The sequence below is a fragment of the Myotis myotis genome, unplaced genomic scaffold (assembly GCF_014108235.1).
Source record: "Myotis myotis isolate mMyoMyo1 unplaced genomic scaffold, mMyoMyo1.p scaffold_m19_p_13, whole genome shotgun sequence".
In the NCBI taxonomy this organism is placed as follows: domain Eukaryota; kingdom Metazoa; phylum Chordata; class Mammalia; order Chiroptera; family Vespertilionidae; genus Myotis; species Myotis myotis.
In genome coordinates this window covers 18,053,823-18,074,896 of record NW_023416317.1, presented here as the reverse complement: position 1 = coordinate 18,074,896, position 21,074 = coordinate 18,053,823, and the positions used below count along the sequence as shown (strand labels likewise).

The 21,074-nt window shown below is 51.4% G+C and overlaps 1 protein-coding gene across 2 annotated transcripts in view; it reads right to left on the bottom strand.

Moving 5' to 3' along the window:
* STIMATE (STIM activating enhancer) overlaps positions 1-21,074 on the bottom strand; it is a 46,035-nt gene that overhangs the window by 4,346 nt on the left and 20,615 nt on the right. Inside the window, exons 2-8 of one of the 2 annotated variants that reach the window (XM_036331934.1) lie at positions 12,953-13,087; positions 12,811-12,859; positions 10,756-10,851; positions 6,844-6,965; positions 2,125-2,237; positions 1,157-1,234; positions 326-475 (exon numbers count right to left, since the gene is read on the bottom strand). In XM_036331934.1, coding sequence (XP_036187827.1) covers positions 326-475; positions 1,157-1,234; positions 2,125-2,237; positions 6,844-6,965; positions 10,756-10,851; positions 12,811-12,859; positions 12,953-13,087 — 743 coding nt within the window. The remainder of the gene's footprint in view (positions 1-325; positions 476-1,156; positions 1,235-2,124; positions 2,238-6,843; positions 6,966-10,755; positions 10,852-12,810; positions 12,860-12,952; positions 13,088-21,074) is intronic. The other variant, XM_036331935.1, reaches the window with a different exon arrangement.

Sequence of the window (21,074 nt, the reverse complement as noted above, 5' to 3'; positions counted from 1 at the left end):
ACATTTCAGACGTTTCCTGGGCTCAGCCAACACTTCCCTCGCTTGTTAGCGGTTCAGGGAGTCAAATACCTCGATGCTTCAAGGCCACGGTCAGGCCCGTGAGAGGCCTTGACAGCGTCCCTGGCACAAGGCAGTTCCTCCCTTTCCTGTCTTTCTCCACCGGCGTGGGGAGCCCGGGGGGAGCCACCCCGAGCAGGGCCTCCACCTTCCTACCCTGGGAAGGCTCACGGGGCAGCAGGAAGGGGTCCAGGCGGCAGGGGAACCGTCTCCCTCCCGCTGGCTGACGTGAGACCCCTCAGGTCAGCAGCATGAGGCTCGGCCCTACCTCCGACTCCGACTCCTCATGGGATGCGGCCCTTCGGTAGCGGACCTTGCTCCCATTCCTTGAGTCCTGGTTGGCTCCCCTTTCCTCCAGTTTAGCTTTCGTCCTCCCCTTTCTCATGAGGAAATTGTCCACTACCCAGAACATCAAAGCCTGTAGGGAGGAAAGGTACAGATTACTCGGGATAAGCCATGTGTGAAAGCAAAGCAGGGCAGCCCCACACCCCCATCCTTCCCACTCCCGATGACAGCACCTGACCAGGCAGAGAAAAACCTTATCCATCCCCCTATCGCTCAGAAGCTTAAAGAGAGAGTCCTCATCTCTATCTCCTTTGCTTTCTTATCAGAGAAAGCCCTGCCCTCTTTATCCCCAGGGTTACTGTGGTGGTAACCGATGAGACAGCCTGCCTGGGGCCTGGCCCCAGCCACTGATGAGTGGGGCCTGGGACCAAGTCCCCCAGCTCCTTCCTGGGCCGGTCAGCCAGCACCCGGTCACATCTGTCAAACCCAGGTTCCTTTACGGTTTCTTCTCATATCTCCTAACTGCTAGCCGGTGTGCCTGTGAGTTTCTCTTGAAACTGTGGTGAGAATAGCTGACCTAATGATTCTCACCGAGAAGTCGCTGTCACACAGGTGGGAACCTTGGCAGGAGGCCACCGGGCAGGGAGGGCAGGACAAAGTCCCTAGGACCCTCCTCCTTGCACAGAGGCCCTGGGGCAGGGATCTGCCTGGCAAGGCAGCCACCCCACCATGCCATTTCCAGGTCGGGTGGGACCCGAGAGCTGTCGGAAGGCAGGGCGCTAACTGGGGTAAAAAAATGCAACATGGCACTGACATTGACAAAGAAGGGGACGATCAGCATGACGATGGCCAGCTTCAGGTCTGGGTTTTCAATGGGATTCAACAGGGCCACCTGGAAAGAGAAGCAGACTCCGTGAGGTGGGGGAGGCCACAGAGAAAGTGCTTGGAAGGAGGGGCCCGTAGGTCAGACATTCACCCTAGCACCTCACACTCAGGGCTGCACAGTCCCCAGGTTTGAACGCTGACGAGGGACCCTCCTGGAGACCACTGGAGCAGTCAGTGCTCCCTGAGGTGTGGACGTGGGCAGTGAGGTCACGTCAGACACCACCACTGAGGTGCCAGACCACTTTCTCACCGAAACCCTGCACCCCCACCACCTCCTGGACTATGGCTCTATAAACACCTTGATTTGTTTTCTCAAAAAATAAAACTCAGCCACAAATAAAGCCAAAGGATGGCAGAGCCATCTGTTCCCAGAGGCTCATGGGCACGTGGAGGAAGGAGGCAGTGAAGGTGTATGTACACTGGGCCGGGGCCAGAGGGCAGAAGGCAGAGGCAGGGTCGAGGGAACCTGGGAACAATGTGTGACCAGCTGCTGCCTCTGGCACCCAAAGGCTCGGTTAACCTTGGCCGGGAGAGATGTGTGAAGAAGGCATCTGCAGATGTAATGAACACCTGCCTGACACTCGGTGTTGCAAGGCCTGAAGACTAACATCAGACAGGACTGCATTTTCATGGGATTTATATACGTGTCCCATTGGCTTAATCTGGAGCAGATGTCTGTGTCATTGAAGTGGATGGTGCGAAGTAAAGAAACTGACTCGTTACTGCTCTTGTTAGGTAGCCAGCAGCTGCCATATCAGACCAAATCAAGGGTCTACTTATGGAGCTAAAAACAAATAAACCAACCACAAATTTGGTTTTCCAATTGGGCTGGTGTGGCAAGGGGAAGGAGTACTGTCTTAGTGTCTCAGAGAGCTAATGAAGAGGCAAGAGGCAAACCTTCTTCCACTGAAGTATCAGGAGGATGATGAAGACAACAGCTTTTTCAAACATCATGATCACGATGTACAGCGCACACTGGCCGACCCAGGCTCCGCACTGCAGAGGGTCTCCTGCCGGGAGAGTGGGCGCTCGGTCACGCAGCTCCAAGTGGGACCCAGGCTGGCGACGCCTCCCCACCACTTCCCACAGCCCTGCCCCATGCCAGAACCCCGACTCTAAAGCTACTCAATGAACCCCCAAAGCACCAAGAATCACCTCTGCCCGGACCGACAAATGTGGGTGTTTAAAACAAAACTAGAGAATTCCTAATTTGGAGATACCAGAGTGTCTTTTCTTTCAAGAGGTTCTAAGACATAATGAAAACGCATCAAGTTAGTGAGTGCCTGCTGCTGGAGCCCAGACGCTGGCTCTGTGTGTCCGCTGGCAGCAGGAGCTGTGTTAAGCAAGGCTGCTATTATTACCCACTGTTGATTTTTCCAGTGACTGTGGTGCTGCCCCCCCCCGCCCCCCACCATGAGCGGCCAACATTTTTGAATTATGAAGGCAGCAAACAACCTCCTTGTTCATATCCCACGCCCTCTCCCTACTCCCCTGCTGCTTCAGCCCTAAAAGCAGAAATGTGCCTCTGGAGGAATTCAGATTCTGCCTGGGATGGGGCACCCAAAACACCTTGGACTGGGGACAAGGAAGTCCAAAGGCCGGGAGAGATGGGCTGTGCCTCGGGGCTGACAGAGGGTCCCCTGAGGTCCCATCAGTCACTATGCTTGAGAAGTGAAGGAATCCACTGGTCCACAGGAGGGGACACTCAGGCCCAGATATGCCTCCAGATGTTTCAAAAGGAACTAGAAGGGTGGAGGACCAGCCCCTCCAGGGAGAGATCTACTTCCTCAGTGAAAGGCAGGACCCACGGGATGGGCCTCTGAGGAGCAACACACGCCTCCCCAATGGGAGACCCAGGGGAGAGGAAGGGTGAGGGAGGCTGCTGGCCAGAGGAGGGGCTGGAGAGTAACATTTCAAGGCAGGCAAAGGCCCCGATCCAGGCTGAGGAAAGAATGTGGCCCAGAGAGAAATCTCCAGCTCCTCATTCGATGCTATCGTTTTTGTGGCAATCCCTGTGCCGGCACCAGCGCCGGAGGCCGCAGCCCTGCCGAGCCTGCTCGCTGCACCCAGTGGGAGCGCAGGGAATGCCTTCGTGCAGCTGTCATGGACACAGCAGGCCATTCCCTTTTCTGGAAAACCCTGGGAGAAGCGTGCAGAAAGCACGCAGAAGACATCGTTGCCTCTCCGGAGGTCACCCTATCTACTTCCACTTCTGGGAGACGACACATGTGAGCCAAACCGTCATTTCAGAAGCACAATCTCTCCCAGCTAGATCTACAGGGGAGTTTTGTAGTTCAGCAGACTACCTTACCTTACGGAGAGAAGTTCTCAAAAATGACAGGTCAAGATATTTGTAAAAAACCGTTAAGTAAGACAGGGGACAGCCAGAAAGAAAGCACTGGTAGCAAATACCTGAGTGGGGACGAGAGTGTTCAAGAGTCAACAGAACAAGTGGCAACACTCACTCACTCTCTAAAGAAACCGACTTGCTCAGTGTGTCTGCTCCCTGTGCTCTTCACTTTTAAGTGGCTGACAAGAGGGACTGTTCTCTCATCTGCCTCCTGCCCCTCACGCTGCTCTGTGTTTCAGAGCCACAACTTAGCGGCAGCTGCCTCTTTCTCATTTAGATGCTTTAATAAGTGAAAAAAAAAACACATGGAAAAAGGAAAAAATCAAGCGTAACCGGACTCTCACGTCATTTCCTCCTGCGCATCATGAGGCCACGTGCTGTTTTTCTGATTTCTGTTCCATTTGAGAGTCTTATGTTCCCCGAGGTCTCATCTTTTAAGGACCAACAAGCCAGGCATTCATTCTTGCTGTGTCACGCTTTTTACCACGCCGGACACCCTCTGGCACATGGACGCTTTGCTTTGTTGAATTATTTCCTCAGGATCAATTACAGGAAAGGGGCCAAGAGGAGGGACCACGTCTGTATCTAGAGAGGTTTTAGAAGGGAGCGTGAGGGCAGGACGGGCGGCCAAGGCCACGGACCACTGGTGCCCACGGGACACAGACCGGGGAGAGCAGCCCGGTCACCAAACTGCAGACACCACGCAGCGCCTGGGCCGGTCTCAGCCCTCGGGGCTGGGTGGCATTCCCCAAGGCCCATGTTCTTGTTAGCAAGTTCACCTTCTCTTCTAGGGGCCATGGAAGCACCTAGACAACAAGCCCCTCTTCTTCATTTACTGAGAAGAGCGCTCTGGGGTCCACATGGAACGGCTGCCTCAAACGGACGGCTGGCTGACAGGTGTGGCCGGCAGAATGATGGTCCCACAGAGACGGCCACGTTAGTCCCCAGAACCTGTGAACACGTCAGGGAACGTGGCCGAAGGGAATTAAGACTGCAAATGGAATTGCTAGTCTGCTGACTCTAAGACAGAGTCGGGGGGGGGGGGGGCGGGCGTGTCATCACAAGGGCACTTCAGAGTCCAGGGAGGTGGCAGAAGGTCCGAGTGACTGGATGTGAGAGGAACTCAACCTGCTGTTGCTGGCTCTGGAGGAGGAGGAAGGGGCCCCCAGCCAAGGACTGCAGGCAGCCTCGGGGGCTGGCAGAGGCCAGGAAATGGACTCTGCTCTGAGAGACCCAGAAAGAACCAGTCCTGCTGACACCAGGGTTTCAGTCCATGAGACCCACGTCTCACATCTGAATTAGGGACTGTAAGGTAACAAGTTTGTGCCGTGTTAAGCCACCAACTTTGTGATACTGTGTTGTAAGAGCAACAGAAACAAAAGAAATGGGCAGAAATAGAAATCGGGTGACGGAGAACACACACTATCCTCCAGCACCTGGGGTGGGAGGACTCGAGACGGTCCGTGATCAAGTGCTTCCTCTGGAGACACCCTGGTGCGATAACGCGGACTCCCGAAGGCAGCAGTGGTGGCCCAAGGGCAGGGGCCAATCGGGTAAGAGGAGGCTGGCATGGAAATAGATTCAAACACCCACTGCCTTCTTCCTCCCAGTCTACTCTTGGAGATGCAGAAAAAATACCCCGGAACAGGTGGAACCATAATGCCTGGTGTATCAGGACCAGACCCGATTGCCACTCCCAGGTCACCGAGTGGCTCACGACTGGCTGTGGTGGACTTCCTGGGCACCGGTAAGCGAGTGTTGAGAACCCTGCCTTCCAGAAGGATCTTAACAGCAAGGAAGCAGTGATGAGCACTGTTCTCGGAGCTGACGGGAGGCTGAGGAACCCAGGGTGGCAGCCAGGAGCCACCCCAGGCACTGGGAGGGTGAGCTTCCTGTGTCGCTCAACCCCACAGGGTGCCTATCCTATGCCTGAGGATGCTGCTGCTTTGGTCCATGTGCACTGCGTCCGTTTCCATCCTCCAATTGAGGAGTCCATGACTCAGGGCTCCTCGGAAGGCTTCCCTGGAGCCACAGGAGCACACGTGTGTGTCGGACACTATCTTAGGTCAGTGACTCACCAGGCATCAGGTAACGAGGCTAAGAAAAGCCCTCCCCTGAGCTCATCGCCCCTCAATGGAGACAGACAATTACTAAGATTTCTAGAAATACCCCAGGCACTCATCACAGCCTGCTCCACAAATCGGTTCCCCCTTTAAAATGTCAGTCTCTAGTGAGTGTTGGGTCATGTAGGAGTGAGCAGCCCTCGGGCCCAGGAAAGGCGAGGAGGACCCAGATTTCCACCTGTATTCCCTCCCTCTTGAGCTGTGTGCACCTTTCACGGCGAAGGTTCCACGTATGCTGTTCCCACCGAGAACAGGAGCTCCTTCCTCCAGGCAGCAGGGCCAGCTGTGACGGTGGAGGGAGCTGCTGTCCCCTGACCCCGAATCCCCAGGTCCTGAGTCACCAGGTCCTGAGTCGCCAGGTCCTGAGTCACCAGGCTGTGGCAGAGCCCGGAGAAAGCACCCTCGCCCGCAGCCCCGTGGAGGCCACATCGGCCGTTTTTCTGGGAGTGCAGAGTAAACGGCATCTGTGCTCAGGACCAGCACGGGGCAGCCTCCTACCCAAGCTGTGTCCCATGCGGTCTGACAAGGTGCAAGGGAGTCGAAGCTGGGCCAGCATCGTAAGTCACCTGCTTTAAGTCGCATCTCTGCGAGTGAGGATCGAACTGGTGTCCTTGGTGACTGTACGTGTCAGATGCTGGGGGGGAGGCCAGCCCATAGGAGGTAGCAAGGTGACGAACCCAGGGGGATGGACCCTCCAGTCCTGACTTTTTGTAATAAAACGGCCCAAGGAGAGGACAAACAGAAAGAGGGGCAGCTCCCTACTGAGCACCTCCAAACCAAGAGCCACCCCCATCTCTCTAAGGAGGTGGCAGCTTGGCCCAGTGCGGTGGCCTCATGACTCTGTATGTGGGCCACTAGTGCCCTCTGGTGGAAGAGGCCAGCGCTGTCCTCTCTGCATTTAGTGTGTCTCCTGCTACAAGACTGAAGCCAAGCAGTGAAGTGAGCACCCACATGCCCCGACGCAGGGCACTCTGACGCTGGGGGAGGATGGCACTCGGGACCCAGAACCAGTCCCTCCACCACGAAAGAGACAGCCACCAGCTCCTGAATCGTCTCTGAATCCACTGGCCTGGAGGGCTGCACAGGGCAAGGAGCCCCTCTAGGAATCCCCCGCATTCCCCGCCAGTGTCCATGGTACGTTACCATATTCGCCAAAGCGCAGGGACTCCCACTGCTGCCACTCCACCAGGACGCTGACGGCACGCACCCCCAGGTAGATGAGCAGCATGCCCACGGTGGCGTCCAGGAGGAAGTTGATGAGGTACCTGTGAGGAGAGGGCACAGTGGCACCGTCAGGGAGCCAGAGCCAGAGTCGGGCCTGTGTGCTGACCAGAGCCAGCGTCAGGGCTGACGGGCCAGCACTCTGCCTGGCCTGGCTCTGGCAGAGAGCCGTTGATGTGCCTGAGCAGGAGGCCGCAGCGTTCTCCTCTGGGAGCCCCGGGGAAGGGCCCTGTGCAGTGTGCAGCCCCTCTTCAGGGGCTGGACAGCTCGAGGGAGGGGTGGAGGAGGCAGAGAAACCTGAAAGACCACAAGTGCTTCTGCCAAAACAAAGACTCGACATAAGACAGAATGGAAACAGCCAAGGAAGTCAACAGGAAAACAGAACTTAATAAAAATACCTGCTCCATAACTGTTCACTCCCTGATAGTCCAGCCCACCCAAGGCCCCCAGTCAGTGCCACTGCACCAGGCAGCTCAGGAAATGGCCCTGGGGGCTCTCAGACCAAAGAGGGCAGGGCCGCCCAGCCTCACTCCCCCTGTGCTTCTAAGCCTGCCATGGAGACAAGTGCAAGTCAGGGTTTCTAAGGAGTGAGCTTTACTTCCCATGGAAAAGGCCAGATGCTGAAGGAGAGGGGAGGAGAGAGGCAGAAGGCTAGGCCCACCACGACCACTTGCTCATCGTGTCTGTTTCCACCTGCCTGACCTCACCAAGGCAAGGCCCCTTGCCCACTGGCCCTCTCCTGGGGGCCCTGCACCAAGATCTCTCCGGGCACCACTGGCCACAGGCCCAGCTCTTCAGACAGACCGCAGGAGACAAGCAGTCACTGGGCCGCTCTACCCTCTCAGATGCCACAGGGCTCAGAACCCCCAGAGCAGCTCTGGACTCCACAGACCACGTGCAGTGCTTTCGGGTGGCTGAGGCTTGAGGCATTTTATGCAGACCCAGCCCCCACCCCAAGGCCCGGGCTTTGGTGGCATGCACAGCCCTCTGACACCAGAGGGTGCACACTCTGCTCGGTGTGGTCAGGGCCCTGGAGTGGCCGGGAAACCAGAGGGAGGGGCGGCGTTGCCTCCCGCCTGCCCTTCCTCTTTAAAATCACCAGGGGTCACTCTCAGACCAGAGACGGAAGGACTAGCAACTGCTTCCAAGACAATTTCTCCACATTCACAGCCCCAGGCTATGCTGCTCTTAGATGCTCACATCTAATTGGTTTCAAGTGGTTCTCACATCTGAGACCCGTCCCAAAAATAGTGAGAACACCTACTGCACATTGCAGGCATACCTCCATTCACTGTGCTTCACAGAGGATACATTTTTAACAAACTGAAGGCAAGACCCTCCAACAGCAAGAAGATTGATTACCCCTCGCTTTACTGTGATACCCGCTTTGCTGTGGGGGCCTGGAACCGAACCTGCAACATCTGAGATGTGCCTGTACATGTGTTAGCTCACTCGTTCCCTCACCAAGTATTTATTTGCAGCCTTGGGATAAAGACAGAAACCTCTCTACTCTGAACTCAGCATAGGTGAGGTGCCATGGCAGTCAGTATTGTGTGGGGGCCAGACTGGCTGGGTTCAAATCCTAGCTCCCTCACTCTTTCCTGTGAGCTATAAAATCACTCTGTGCCTCAGTCCCCCAACTGTAAATGAGGATAATCAAAGTATCGACACTGCAGGGCTGTTACAAGGATCAAATGAGTCAATATATAGAGACAGTACCTGCCAACAGTAAGTAAGCACTAGAGAGAGGTGTTCATAGAACAGCAGCCCCTCAGAGGCACTGAACCCTGGATGTCAGAAAGGCTCACCTCCCACCCAAAGCAGCATCCCCAACGCAGGGGACTCCTAAAGCCACAGGAAGCAGCTCAACCCTGTTTCTCCTCTTCCTGAGCTGAAACTAGCTCCCCTTCTAGGTCTGCAGACTCCCAAGATGCCCCAGGTCTAGCCCAACCTTTCCTCCACCTGTGAAAAGTCACAGGACAAAGCGAAGGTGGGCCTGGCATAAACCCCAGGGCAGCACTCACTCTTCAAGGCCCAGGCTTCGCTGTGCACAGCCCTGACACCAGGGGGTGCACACTCCGCTGAGTGATCAGGGCCCTGAGAGGTGAGAAGACCGGAGGGCGGGCACCTCTCATTCCCCAAACAATGCCTGCTCTGCCTTCTAGTCTCCCACCCAGCAACTCCTCAATGACTGCTGGAGCTTTCGTGTCCTCCCAAAGTTTTAACGGCAATACAGTGGGGCCTTGACTTACAAGTTTAATTCGTTCCGTGACAGAGCTCGTAACTCAAATTACTCGTATGTCAAATCAAAAAGTGAACGAGTGAGACACGTGATGCTGGGCTGATGTTGTGGCGTTCACTGTGATGTTCGCTGCGCCAACTAGAGGTGGGGTATCCGAATTTTAGCTCGCAACTCAAAGCAAAAAATCGGCCGAGAGACGGCTCGTATCTCGAAAAACTCATTAGTCGGGAAACTCGTAAGTCAAGGCCCCACTGTATCCTCCAACTGAGCTATTCACATCTTCACTGGTAAGTGTCCCTATGGTTTCAATGGGGCTACTCATCATCTGATGAAAGCTCTGATCCTGGGGATCTGGTAGGACACACAGGACAGAGGAGGAAACTGAGGCTCAAAGAAGTTAAGCCACCCTCCCGAAGTCTGGCCTCTCAGTCTGGCCTCTGCTCTTTTCATCACCCCAAGCCCTATCTTGGATCCCTTTTCCTGCGGGTCACGCACTCGAGGTCTGACAACAGCCCCATCCTGACTGTGGTTCAGTCTGTCATGTCCTGCCTAAAGCCGAGGCATCTTCTTTTTGTTGATGCAAGGGGGAGTGATGTGGCCACGGCTGTACCAGGAGTTAAGTTTTCCGGCCCCAGCACCTCTAGGACACAGAGCTGGCTCTCAGACTACCTCCACCAATGACATCAGGACGATTCACCAGAGGGTGTCATGGGCTTGCTACTGGGCTCAAGGACCAGAAGGACAAGGCCCTTTCCTAACCATCTCCCCTGCAGGATGATCGCCCTTCCAGTCACCTGCTTGGGATGACATCCAAACAGATCACAACCTTACCCAGGTCTTACTAAATCTCAAAACTGCACACTGTCACCAAAAAAGAAGCTTAAAAGAATCTTCTAGTCCAAATGATCTTAAATGCACAAGAAACCTCTTGGCAAGGAACTCATCAGCCCTCCACCCCCTTCTCCCATAGAGACAGGGCAGGACTGGAGGGCATCCCAGGCAGAGGGAAGCTGGCAAATGCACAGAGGCAGGAGATAGCTGGCAGGGCTGAGAGCCACCAGGAGTCACTCTACCATGGCTGAAGCACCAAGTCTGAGCCAGGAAGGTAGTAGATGGAGTCAGGATAAGGCAGGTGAGCCTCCCTTTCCACTCCATCTGCTGAGTGAGAGAGGTGCTGTCAGCAGGGAGGACAGCGTATGATGGCCCAATGGGGGTTTCAGGCAGATTGCTCTGGGGCTGTGTGGAAGGCACACTGCACTGACAAGGTGGAACAACCCATGCTCTTCGGGTCAAGAGGTCAAAGACGGTCAACAATGGCTTCAAACCTGAGTGGCTGACATCACAGAGAAGCCCAATGTGTGTCCTGTCCCAGCACAGGACATCGTGCTGCCCAGCCGGGAAGCTGGGAGACATAAGGGTACCAGAGAGCCAAGAAACAGAACTCAGATTGATTGGCAGAACTCAGACCTCTCGGAGGAGCAGAGGACAAAGCAAGCTGCCCCTCCCCGAGTGAGAGGAAACATGGCTGGCAGCAGAAAGACATTTTTAGTGATGGGACAGGTGATGTTTGTACTCAAATACGAACCACTTACAGTGAGCAAGGGTCCTCTTCGGTGAGATCCGCTAGGTACACATTGGCAAAGTGGATGAACAGCATTCCTATGGCTTGTTTGGAAGTGTCTAGAAACCTGTACAAAATAGGATTGGCACTGGTGATCACACTGACAGGAGGGGAGTAACCAATCTGGGAAAAAGCTAAGTCTAAAGTAGGAAAAAAGCCACTGGGAGACCCCAACTTCCAATTACTAATCACCTCTTCCTGGGCCATCAGTACTAACCCAGGCTTGGTGATTCAGTGACTTTTCAAAACCTTTAATAACACTGCACTCAAATCCCTAAAAGGCCACTGATTAATAACATACAGGGTAAGCGAAAGTAGGTTTACAGTTGTTCACATGGAAAATAATACAATCTTATCTAATAAAGAGATAACATGCAAATTGACCATCACTCCAACACACAAGATGGCCGCCCCCATGTGGTCAAAGATGGCTTGCAGGGGAGGGCAGTTGGGGGTGACCAGGCCTGCAGGGGAGGTCAGTTGGGGGTGACCAGGCCTGCAGGGGAGGGCAGTTAGGGGGAACCAGGCCTGCAGGGGAGGGCAGTTGGGGGGGACCAGGACAGCAGGGGAGGGCAGTTGGGGGCGACCAGGCCTGCAGGGGAGGACAGTTGGGAGCAACCAGGCATGCAGGGGAGGGTAGTTGGGGAGGACCAGGCCTGTAGGGGAGGGCAGTTGGGAGAACCCAGGCCTGCAGGGGAGGACAGTTAGGGGCAATCGGGCTGGCAGGGGAGCAGTTATGCATCGATCAGGCTGGCAGGGGAGTGGTTAGGGGGTGATCAGGCAGGCAGGTAGGCAAGTGGTTGGGAGCCAGCAGTCCTGGATTGTGAGACGGATGTCCGACTGCCCATTTAGGCCTGATCCCACTGGGTTCAGGCCTAAACGGGCAGTCAGACATCCCTCAAGGGGTCCCAGATTGGAGAGGGTGCAGGCTGGGCTGAGGGACACCCCCCCACCCTGTACATGAATTCATGCACTGGGCCTCTAGTAATTAATGAATAGTAATAAAAGAATAAACTGTTTCCCATACTCACAACTGTAAACCTATTTTTGCACCACCCCCCCCATATATTTAAACACATTCAACACATTTCAAACATGTTTTTCCTTTTTCATTTCCTGTTACTTTATAATGAAATGTCTGATCCCAGCTTTGTGATGAAGTGCAAGGTGCCTCTAGTTTAAGGAGCTCCCACTCGACCCCACTAGCACTGAGCTAAGTGCTGTGCACGGTTAAACAGCCCCGCCCAAATCCAGGTCTGCAGCTGAAGCCCTGAGCCACCGTCAGCTATTGCCGGTAACAACAGACAGGGTCGGGGTGGGCAGACCTTTTCTGTAAAGGGTCGGAGAATAAATATTGCAGGCTCTGTGGGCTGTTGTTCTCTGCAGCAATTACTCAACACTGTCACTGTAGCCTAAAAGTGGCCGTAGTCACTACCATTCCTATAAGACTTCATTTATGAAAACAGACAGTGAGTTAGAACGGGTCTGCAGGCCACTGTTTGCCGATCCCGGGCTAGGTAACCGTCGCCTTGCGAGTGACTTCTTTGTTGGAGTTATGTCTATAGAAGCTATGTCTGAGCTTTACCGCCATTTTTATGGAGGAAAAACTGTCACCACAGGGTCAACCTAGGACCGAGAAAGACTAGCTTTGGGGACAGAAGCATTTACGTGGTGCATTTGACTAATCTCCAAAGTTAGATTATTTTTTGCTCGTGCATATAGACTACAGAACCTGAGGGCTTAACATAATATAACAGGGAGCCGTTACTACAGAGCCTGCAGCACAGACAGATGCTTCTGTGTTATCTCCCACCTTCTAAAATAGGACAAGAGTGAGGAGAGAACAAAGGTAGGGCTCAACATGTATCTGAGAAATGGAAATGCTTTCATATCATTCATAGTTCCTAATGATTAATTCATTAAGGGAGTCCAACACTTTGTTATGTATAATTGCTCACATTCCATCCCCTCCCTCCCCCAAACCATCCAAACCATTCTAGGAATGAGCTAATATTTAAATACCTACCATATCCTCCACGGACGTCTTTCATGCTTTGGTTCTCGGAAGCGTTTGACTGAAAGAAAAGATAGACATTCAGTAGCTTTCCACAGTGATAACAAAGCAAAATGCACACACAGTGCCTACAATGTCAAGTTAAGGTACTTGCTCCATAAGCCGTGAAGGTCACAGGGGCCTGCACTGCTGCTGACTGGGACAGGCTCTGCAGGACTGGGCACGTAGGAAGAATGACTCCTCACAGTGTGCGGAAAATTGTATTTTCTTCTTTTTGTGTGACAAGGCTCTTGGGAAACGACAAACAAGGACATAGCTATTGCTAACTTCAGGATATGCTCTACCCAAAGACATATCCAGCCATCCACCCAAAGGTTCACTGCATGCCACTCCCAGCCAGCCACTGCGGAGACATAGGCAAAGGCAGTGGCTTGGCAGGAGGGCAGGCACATAACCAATGTGTGGCAAGTGCTAGGGAAGAGGCAAGTTTGGGGCAGCGTGAGAGCTGGAGGGAAGGCTGACCGGCCTGCCTGCGTGGAAGAAGGGTGCAGGTGGGAGAGGCGTCGCTGGTGGGAGGGGAAGGTCCTGAAAGCTGGGCTGGAGTTTAGCAAATGGATCAGGGAGGGGAGAGAGCTACACTCTGGACAGAGCACACACCATGAGTTCATAGGTACAGGGATGTAACATGGCAGAGTGTGTGTGTGTGTGTGTGTGTGTGTGTGTGTGTGTGTGGCATAATTTGATTTGGCTTTGATATAGCAGGTAACAAGGGAGACAAATGAGCAGAGGCCACATGAGGGAGGGTCTTAAAGGCCCGGCTAAGGAGTCTGGACTGAATCTTGTAGGGAAAAAAGAAAGACAGGAAAGATGCTAAGCAAAGTCAAAGACACGGTGGGAATCGTGTTTTGGAAAAGTGGCTCTGAATTGGGTAGATTCAGAATTGGGTTCCTGGGGTGGAGAGGGCTGAGGAAGGACACTGGCTGTGTCACAGACCAGACAGGGGACTCCCAGCTACAGAACAGCCAGCAGGGGTGGGTGATCACTCAGCAACAGCCTGACTCCTTCACTCGGGTCTACAGACACGACCATTTGAACAGAGGAAACCAAAGGTTTCTGAGTGCCCTGTCCTCCACTGAAGCTCCAGGCAGACTATCCCCACAGGATTCTATCTACTGAAACCAACAGAGAGAATGTGCACATGTGATGTCCCACACACAAGTATCGGGAAGAAGCAGATGTGGAGGCAAGCTCATGGGGGATGCAAGCCCATGGAGGATGCAAGCCCATGGAGGATGCAAGCCCACGAAGGATGCAAGTACGTGGAGGGTGCGAGCCCACAGGAGATGCGAGCCTGTGGAGGATGCCGAGTTACCCTGGCAGCAGGCAAGAATCAACTCGGGCAGATCCCTAAGCTACCAAAGAGAGTGCAGGAAGGAGGGAGATAAGGAGGGAGAAAACGGCACCCAATCAATTAACCTGACTTTTCTAAATGAATACAGGCAGTCCGTAGTATGCAAAGCAAGGACTGTCTGTACACAGAAATGACATAAGTCTGGTGTTTAGAGAAACATTTTGATAGAAAACAAAAGCAGGTGGAATTGTAAGGTGGTCTGCCATTCTGCTGACACATCACTCATGCAGAACATCTACAACGTTAAAAAACTGCTAAAGAACCTGCTCGCGCGAATGTCTTTTGAGGCAGGAGGCCTCCTTCCTACAAGCACCCTCGTCTCACCGAGGAGCTGGGCTCAGCAAGGAGATGTGCAGGAGACTGGGCCAGAACTAAGCAATCTGGAGGGAAAGCCCCAGTCAGGGCTGGAGCCTTGGCATGCTCATTTGTTTTCTGCCCCAGGGGAATCTGTCCCCATCCGTATAAAATAAAGGGCATTGAAACATATCCCAATAACACATCCTCATTTTTTCCCCATTGATTTTTAGACAGAGTGGAAGGGGGGAGAGACAGAAAAGCATCGATGTTGAGAGAGACACACTGATTGGTTGCCTCTCGCATGCGCGCCCCAACCATGGGATCGGGCCCACAATGGAGGCACATGCCCTTGACCACAATCGAACCTGGGACCCTTCAGACCTCAGGCCGGCGCTCTATCCACTGAGCCAAACTGGCTAGGGCACGCCTCATTCCTAGGACACAGTGAGAAGGAGGCCACCTGTAAGCCAAGGAGAGAAGCCGTGGAAGAAACCAAACCTGCCAACCTAGCCCTGGGACTTCCAGCCTCCCGATGGTGAGAAAATAAATCCCTGTTGTTTAAGCACCCACTTTGCAGTGTTTTCTTATGGCAGCTTTAACAAATGTGGCAGCAGTAACTGGTGAGCCTAAATGAAGAATACCGGGGTGTTCATTAAATTACTAGAGTTTTTTATAGATGTAACACTTTTTGAAATAGAAAGTTGGGAGGAAAACATACTCTAGAACAGGGGTCCTCAAACTTTTTAAACAGGGGGCCAGTTCACTGTCCCTCAGACCGTTGGAGGGCCGGACTATAGTTAAAAAAAAAAAACTATGAACAAATTCCTATGCACACTGCACATATCTTATTTTGAAGTAAAAAAACAAAACGGGAACAAATACAATATTTGTATTTGCATGTGGCCCGCAGGCCGTAGTGTGAGGGCCCCTGCTCTAGAAGAACGAACTATGTGCCCATTCGGAGGTCATTTGGGAATATTGACCACAGTATTACATGCCCAAGCCCTTCAACCTGCCATGCACTGCCAGGTATGTGTTCTATAGGTATTACCGCAACATGTGCCAAGATGTGTAGGGATCTGCACTGTAATGCTGTCATAACAAAAACCCAGAAAGAAGTCAATGCCCGGCTGGGAACATACATCATGGCACAATGCAACACTAGGCAGTTACTAAAACAAGGCAGGTCTGTATGGAACAATATGGAAAGATTTCCAAATTATTATTATTACTATTATTAGTAGTCAGGTGCACAAAATTCGTGCACATTAAAAGGGAATTAATTAGCAGATATTTTAATATTGCTATTTGCCCTTTCTCTATAATAGAAGTGTGAGAGATGAAAGGAAATTAGTAAAATGTATATAAAAATAATATATAAATTTGTTAATAAACAGTAACAAAAGGATATAACAACAGAGGCATGTTATAAAAATGACAAAAACATGATATAAAAACAACAGTGGGATTTATCTGCTAGCTAAAAGTCCAGATTATTTTATGAGGCTAAGAGAAGGAGCCCATGTTATTGGTTATCAGTGTTTTCCAAATTTTAAAACCTGCCTTGATCCACCTTCTGCAGTTCTTGCAGGACCCACCCTTACTTGTCTAAACACAAAGACCTCTACTTTCTTGAAATGCTGTACAATTGCTGTTCCCTCTCCACCTTACCCCAAGTGCTAAAATAAATTACATATCTTATAAAAAAAACCAAAAAAAAACAACAGTGATGCAAACCATGACTGATAAAGTGATTCAACTTATTCTATTATCTCCCTGTACACCACATTGAGTGAAAACACTTTCAGAGTGCTTGACTAATTTCCCTTGTGATGAAGTATTTAGAACTTTAACTGTAATGTCACATGCTCTTCAAACTCGAGAGAAAGCAACATATAACTAACCATGTGCAAAAACGGGTTCAGGTAGGAATATGCCTACTCTGTCTAGAGTTTGTCCTTTGATTTATTAATAGTCATCACAAATGCTGGCATCACCGGAAACTGTCATTGAATCAATTTAAATGGGAGGCCAGTGTCAGATGGGGACAAATTAATTCTTGGAATCAGAACAACCTCTCCCTCTGCAGATCCTATTAATACTTCAGCTTCGATAATGTTAGGTTGTAATCTTTTGATAATAAACCTGGTACCATTTACAAAGACCCCATTTACTATATTGAGATTTTTCAATAGCATGATGATTGCACCCACTTTCAATTTTAATTTATGACATGGCATTCCCAAAGGAGTAATACTATTAAGAAATTCAATGGGAAAATTTTCCTTTTCAGCTTCATCTGTGGAATCAATGGAATCATCACTCAAATATGTGTGAAAATCTCCATCGAGTATATCCAAAATTTCTTCATTTAATTTTTGAACATGCTCATTTTTTGGACAAAGAATTGCATGTTTAGATATATTTTTAATATTACCTATAGATACAGTATTCCCAAAGGTAGCTTCAATAATAGATCCATTACAAATCATTTCATAGGGAGAGATTTCAATAATATCCATTCCTAAATGAAAACTGCTATCAAGTTTGCCATCTCCAAGTTTTACTAACCATCCACTATAAGCAGAATCCTCTGATCTCATACTTGTTGTAAGAGACAACTTTCTGAAACATCCTCAAACACTGCAGTACTTTAATCTCATTTGTACTATGGCCGATCCCATAGCATGCAGTACAATACATTAGACATTGTAGAAAATCCCCTCCAAGAAGGAGAACTTTCCCACCAAATACAACATTCAGATTCAATTTCTCTTAGTAATCTGTCTATGGCAGTGGTCGGCAAACTCATTAGTCAACAGAGCCAAATATCAACAGTACAACGATTGAAATTTCTTTTGAGAGCCAAAATTTTTAAACTTAAACTATATAGGTAGGTACATTGTTATTAACTTAATTAGGGTACTCCTAAACTGGCCTTTGCTAAAAACGTCCTCAATCTGAGGGGTCGACCTCAGCGAACGCACCCCCACTTCTTCTAACGCCACTTCTTCAAAATAGACTCGCCCAGGCCGAAAACCAACTTCTGCGCATGGGCCACGAAGTTTCAATCGCACTGTACGTGCACACCCGCACGTGGTATTTTGTGGAAGAGCCACACTCAAGGGGCCAAAGAGCTGCATGTGGCTCACAAGCCGCGGTTTTCTGACCACTGGTCTATAGCATTTATAGCATGACTGGATGCCATGGTGTATTCATCAATAATGAGAAGTTGGGCCTTTTTAATAGTTTTAGTAACTTCACTCTTTATATTGAGTCTAGAAATTGAAGTTTCATTTAATGGAATCGGTAATTTATATTGGGAATGAAAGGTGCTTCCACCGAGAAGTAAATTTGCAGCAATTCTTGTAGACGTTGTGGGTAAAACAGTACCACCACAACCTCTAATATAATGTGTTAAAACTTTATACAGATATGCAGGTGAATAGGATTCCTAGCTGGCAGACCTCTGACAGCAAGCTGGCCACCTGTCGATTCCGTGAGGAATGGGGCTCCCTCCTCCCTCTTGTCAGGGTCCAGGGTGCAGGTGAATGGGGTCCCTGGCTGGCAGGCCACTGACAGCAAGTTATCCAATGGCAGATTCTGTGAGGAATGGGGCTGCCTCCTCCCTACTGTCAGGGTCTGGTTTGAAGGCCGGCCACACCCCCTGTTGGACCAGACCCAGAGTTCTACCACACTGTGGCCTCCGCCTCAGCAACCCAGGACTGACGACTGCTGCTGGGCACTCCTGGCGCTCCGAGGGTGGGTTCTTCCCTCAGGCCTCCCGGAAACAGCTCGGGAAGGGCGCAGCCCTTGGCAAGGCAACCCAGGACTCAGTACTTCCACGCTCCGCTCCGAGGGCGGGTTCCTGCCTGAAACCTCTCCCACCGGGGAAACAGCTAAGGGAGGGCGCAGGCGTTTCCAAGACAACCCCTGCAGGACTGACTTCCTTCTGGTTGGTCAAGCTTTGGGACGTGATGTTACACCCAGGGTTTTTATATAAGTAGATTATTTGGTTAATCACCACCCGAGAATATTTTTCCCATTGATTTTCAGAGAATGGAAGGGAGAGAGATGGTGGGGAGGTAGGGGGAAAGGGCAGGGAGAGAAAGAGAGAGAGAGAGAAACATCGATGTGAGAGAGACATGCACTTTGACAGGGGCTGGGGATTGAACCTGCAACCCAGGTATGTACCCTTGACCAGAAATTGAACCCGTGACCTTTCAGTGGACAGGCCAAAGCTCTATCCACTGAGCCACAGTGGCTAGGGCTCCAAATTATATTAATAGCAGGATAACATGCCCACCATGACTCTGTTCATGTCCATTTTAAAGGATATATATTTATGCTGGTATTACATGTGTGTTTTTTCCCCTAGAAGGACATGTGACTATTAATAAGGGCACCTTTGATTAAAGGACTGGGGGGAGTACACTTTTTATGTCACTGTGAATGGCTTAAAACATTCTTCCATATTCACATTGCTTTTATTTCAAAAATTCAAAAATAAGAGAAACCTGTTTCAAAGACTTGCCTAATACAGCAGAGTGGGGCCTGGGAGAGGCCGTGGGACTCGGGGCTGGGCTCTGGGACAAGAAAAGGAGACGGGGGAGTGGGGGGGGGGGTGCATGCCGGTTGTGCTGGGGAGCAGCCTCAGGGGCACCTGAGATGGAATTCAGGGTAGATTCGGATTCTGCACAGGAGAGAAGTGTGGTGCCGGCAGCTCTCCATCCACCAACCCCTCTCCCAGAATATCTTCATCTAAAATCTTTTTCTTTTTTATGTAAAGGAAGAAAAAACATTAAAAGAGCTATTCCAGCCCTAACTGGTTTGGCTCAGTGGACAGAGCGTCGGCCTGTGGACCGAAGGGTCCCAGGTTCGATTCCGGTCAAGGGCATATACCTTGGTTGCGAGCACATCCCCAGTGAGGGGTGTGCAGGAGGCAGCTGATCAATGTCTCTCTCTCATTGATGTTTCTAGCTCTCTATCCCTCTCTCTTCCTCTCTGTAATAAATCAATAAAACTATATATTTTTTAAAAAAGGCGCTATTCCACATCTAACTTGATATGGAAAAAAACAAAGAAAAATGTGTTCGTCTCTCCAGTCACATTTTATTGAGGGGCCAGCTGCCTGACAGGCCCGTTTGGCCAGAGATGAAGCAGACAAGACCCTCGCCTTCCCTACATTCTGGGGGGACGGGCGAGTAAAGATGGAGCGTGTCAGACTGCGACAAGTGACACTAAGGCAGAAAGGAGGGAGGGAGGGGGGCTGGGAAATGGTACCCACAGCATGGCCATGCCATCTCTGAGCCACTCTACAAGCCCTGCTGCACTGAATGTCCTTGCCAGGTGCCACCTCTGCCTGCGTGGGTCCATTCCCAGTGGTGGGCTTGCTGCATCGGCTGTGACAGCTGATTCTGTCACACTGCTCTCCACAGCAGTTGTAGCATTTCCCCACACCCTTGCCAGCACGCAGTACTGGTGAACCTTTTGCCTTGATAATTTGATCACTGAAAAGGCGGCCTCAGCGAGGTTGCACCGTGCACTCACCAGGGCACGTGGGTGCCTTGGCACCTGCAGCCAGCCAGGTGGGGTTGGCAAGGCTCCCACCTGCCCTCCCTCTCTCGCATACACCCGCGGCTCCTCCTGCTCTGGGCCCCGGCTCACACCCTTCCCTGAGGGTACCAGGACATAGTGCTGGTCACTTACATCGCTCACTCTTCTACAAGTTGTGCCACACAGCAAGACAGCAATTCTGGATTACCCAAGTCTACCTGTGTCCCCTCCACGCTGAGGAGGCCCACAAAGGTGGTTCTGGCGCGGTTGCTCCAAGGGGCCAAGAGGGATGTCTCCTTCGTCCCAACAGCTCCTCCCGAGTTGCCTCTTCTCTTAGCCCCGCACCTGGGGCTGGAACGCTCTGAGCACGGCATGTCCTGCTTAAAACCATCCCGTGCCCACCCCACTGCCCTGCCTCTGGAGACACAATTCATACTTTTTCAGCTGGAAAACAAGGTCACCCTGCCTGGCACCTCCCGTCTTAGTGCTGTCACTTACATTGGCCCTTTGGCTTGGGAGGACCCACGTTTTCTTCTCTTGAATAACTCTTAGGCATCCTTCCAGTTTTAGTTCAGACAATTCTATGCTACCTTGGGTTTAGCACTTCAAATGCAACACTAGGGATTTGTCTGCCTCTCCCACCAGATAATTAGTTACAGAGGCAGACAGGAACAAAGCAGACACCTCCTAACCTGAAAAAGTGGAGCAGAATACACTAGAAGAACACATTACGAAGTAAGCTCTGTGAGACCAGGGACTTCTGTTCTGTTCACCCCCATATTCCTAGTGCCTCGAGGGGGTCTGGCTCTTACCAGGCAGCTAGGAATTCATTCAATACTCTATTTATTGAGTCCTGCCCAGGTATTTATTTTTAGTTCAATAAGTTCCATGAATTTGCACAACAGGTTCTCCCAGAGCTTAGCTTGCAAGCCATTATTCCTGCAACGGGACGAAAACTGCTTAGCTCTCTCTGGTTTTAGACCAGCCGTGGGCAAACTACGGCCCGCAGTTT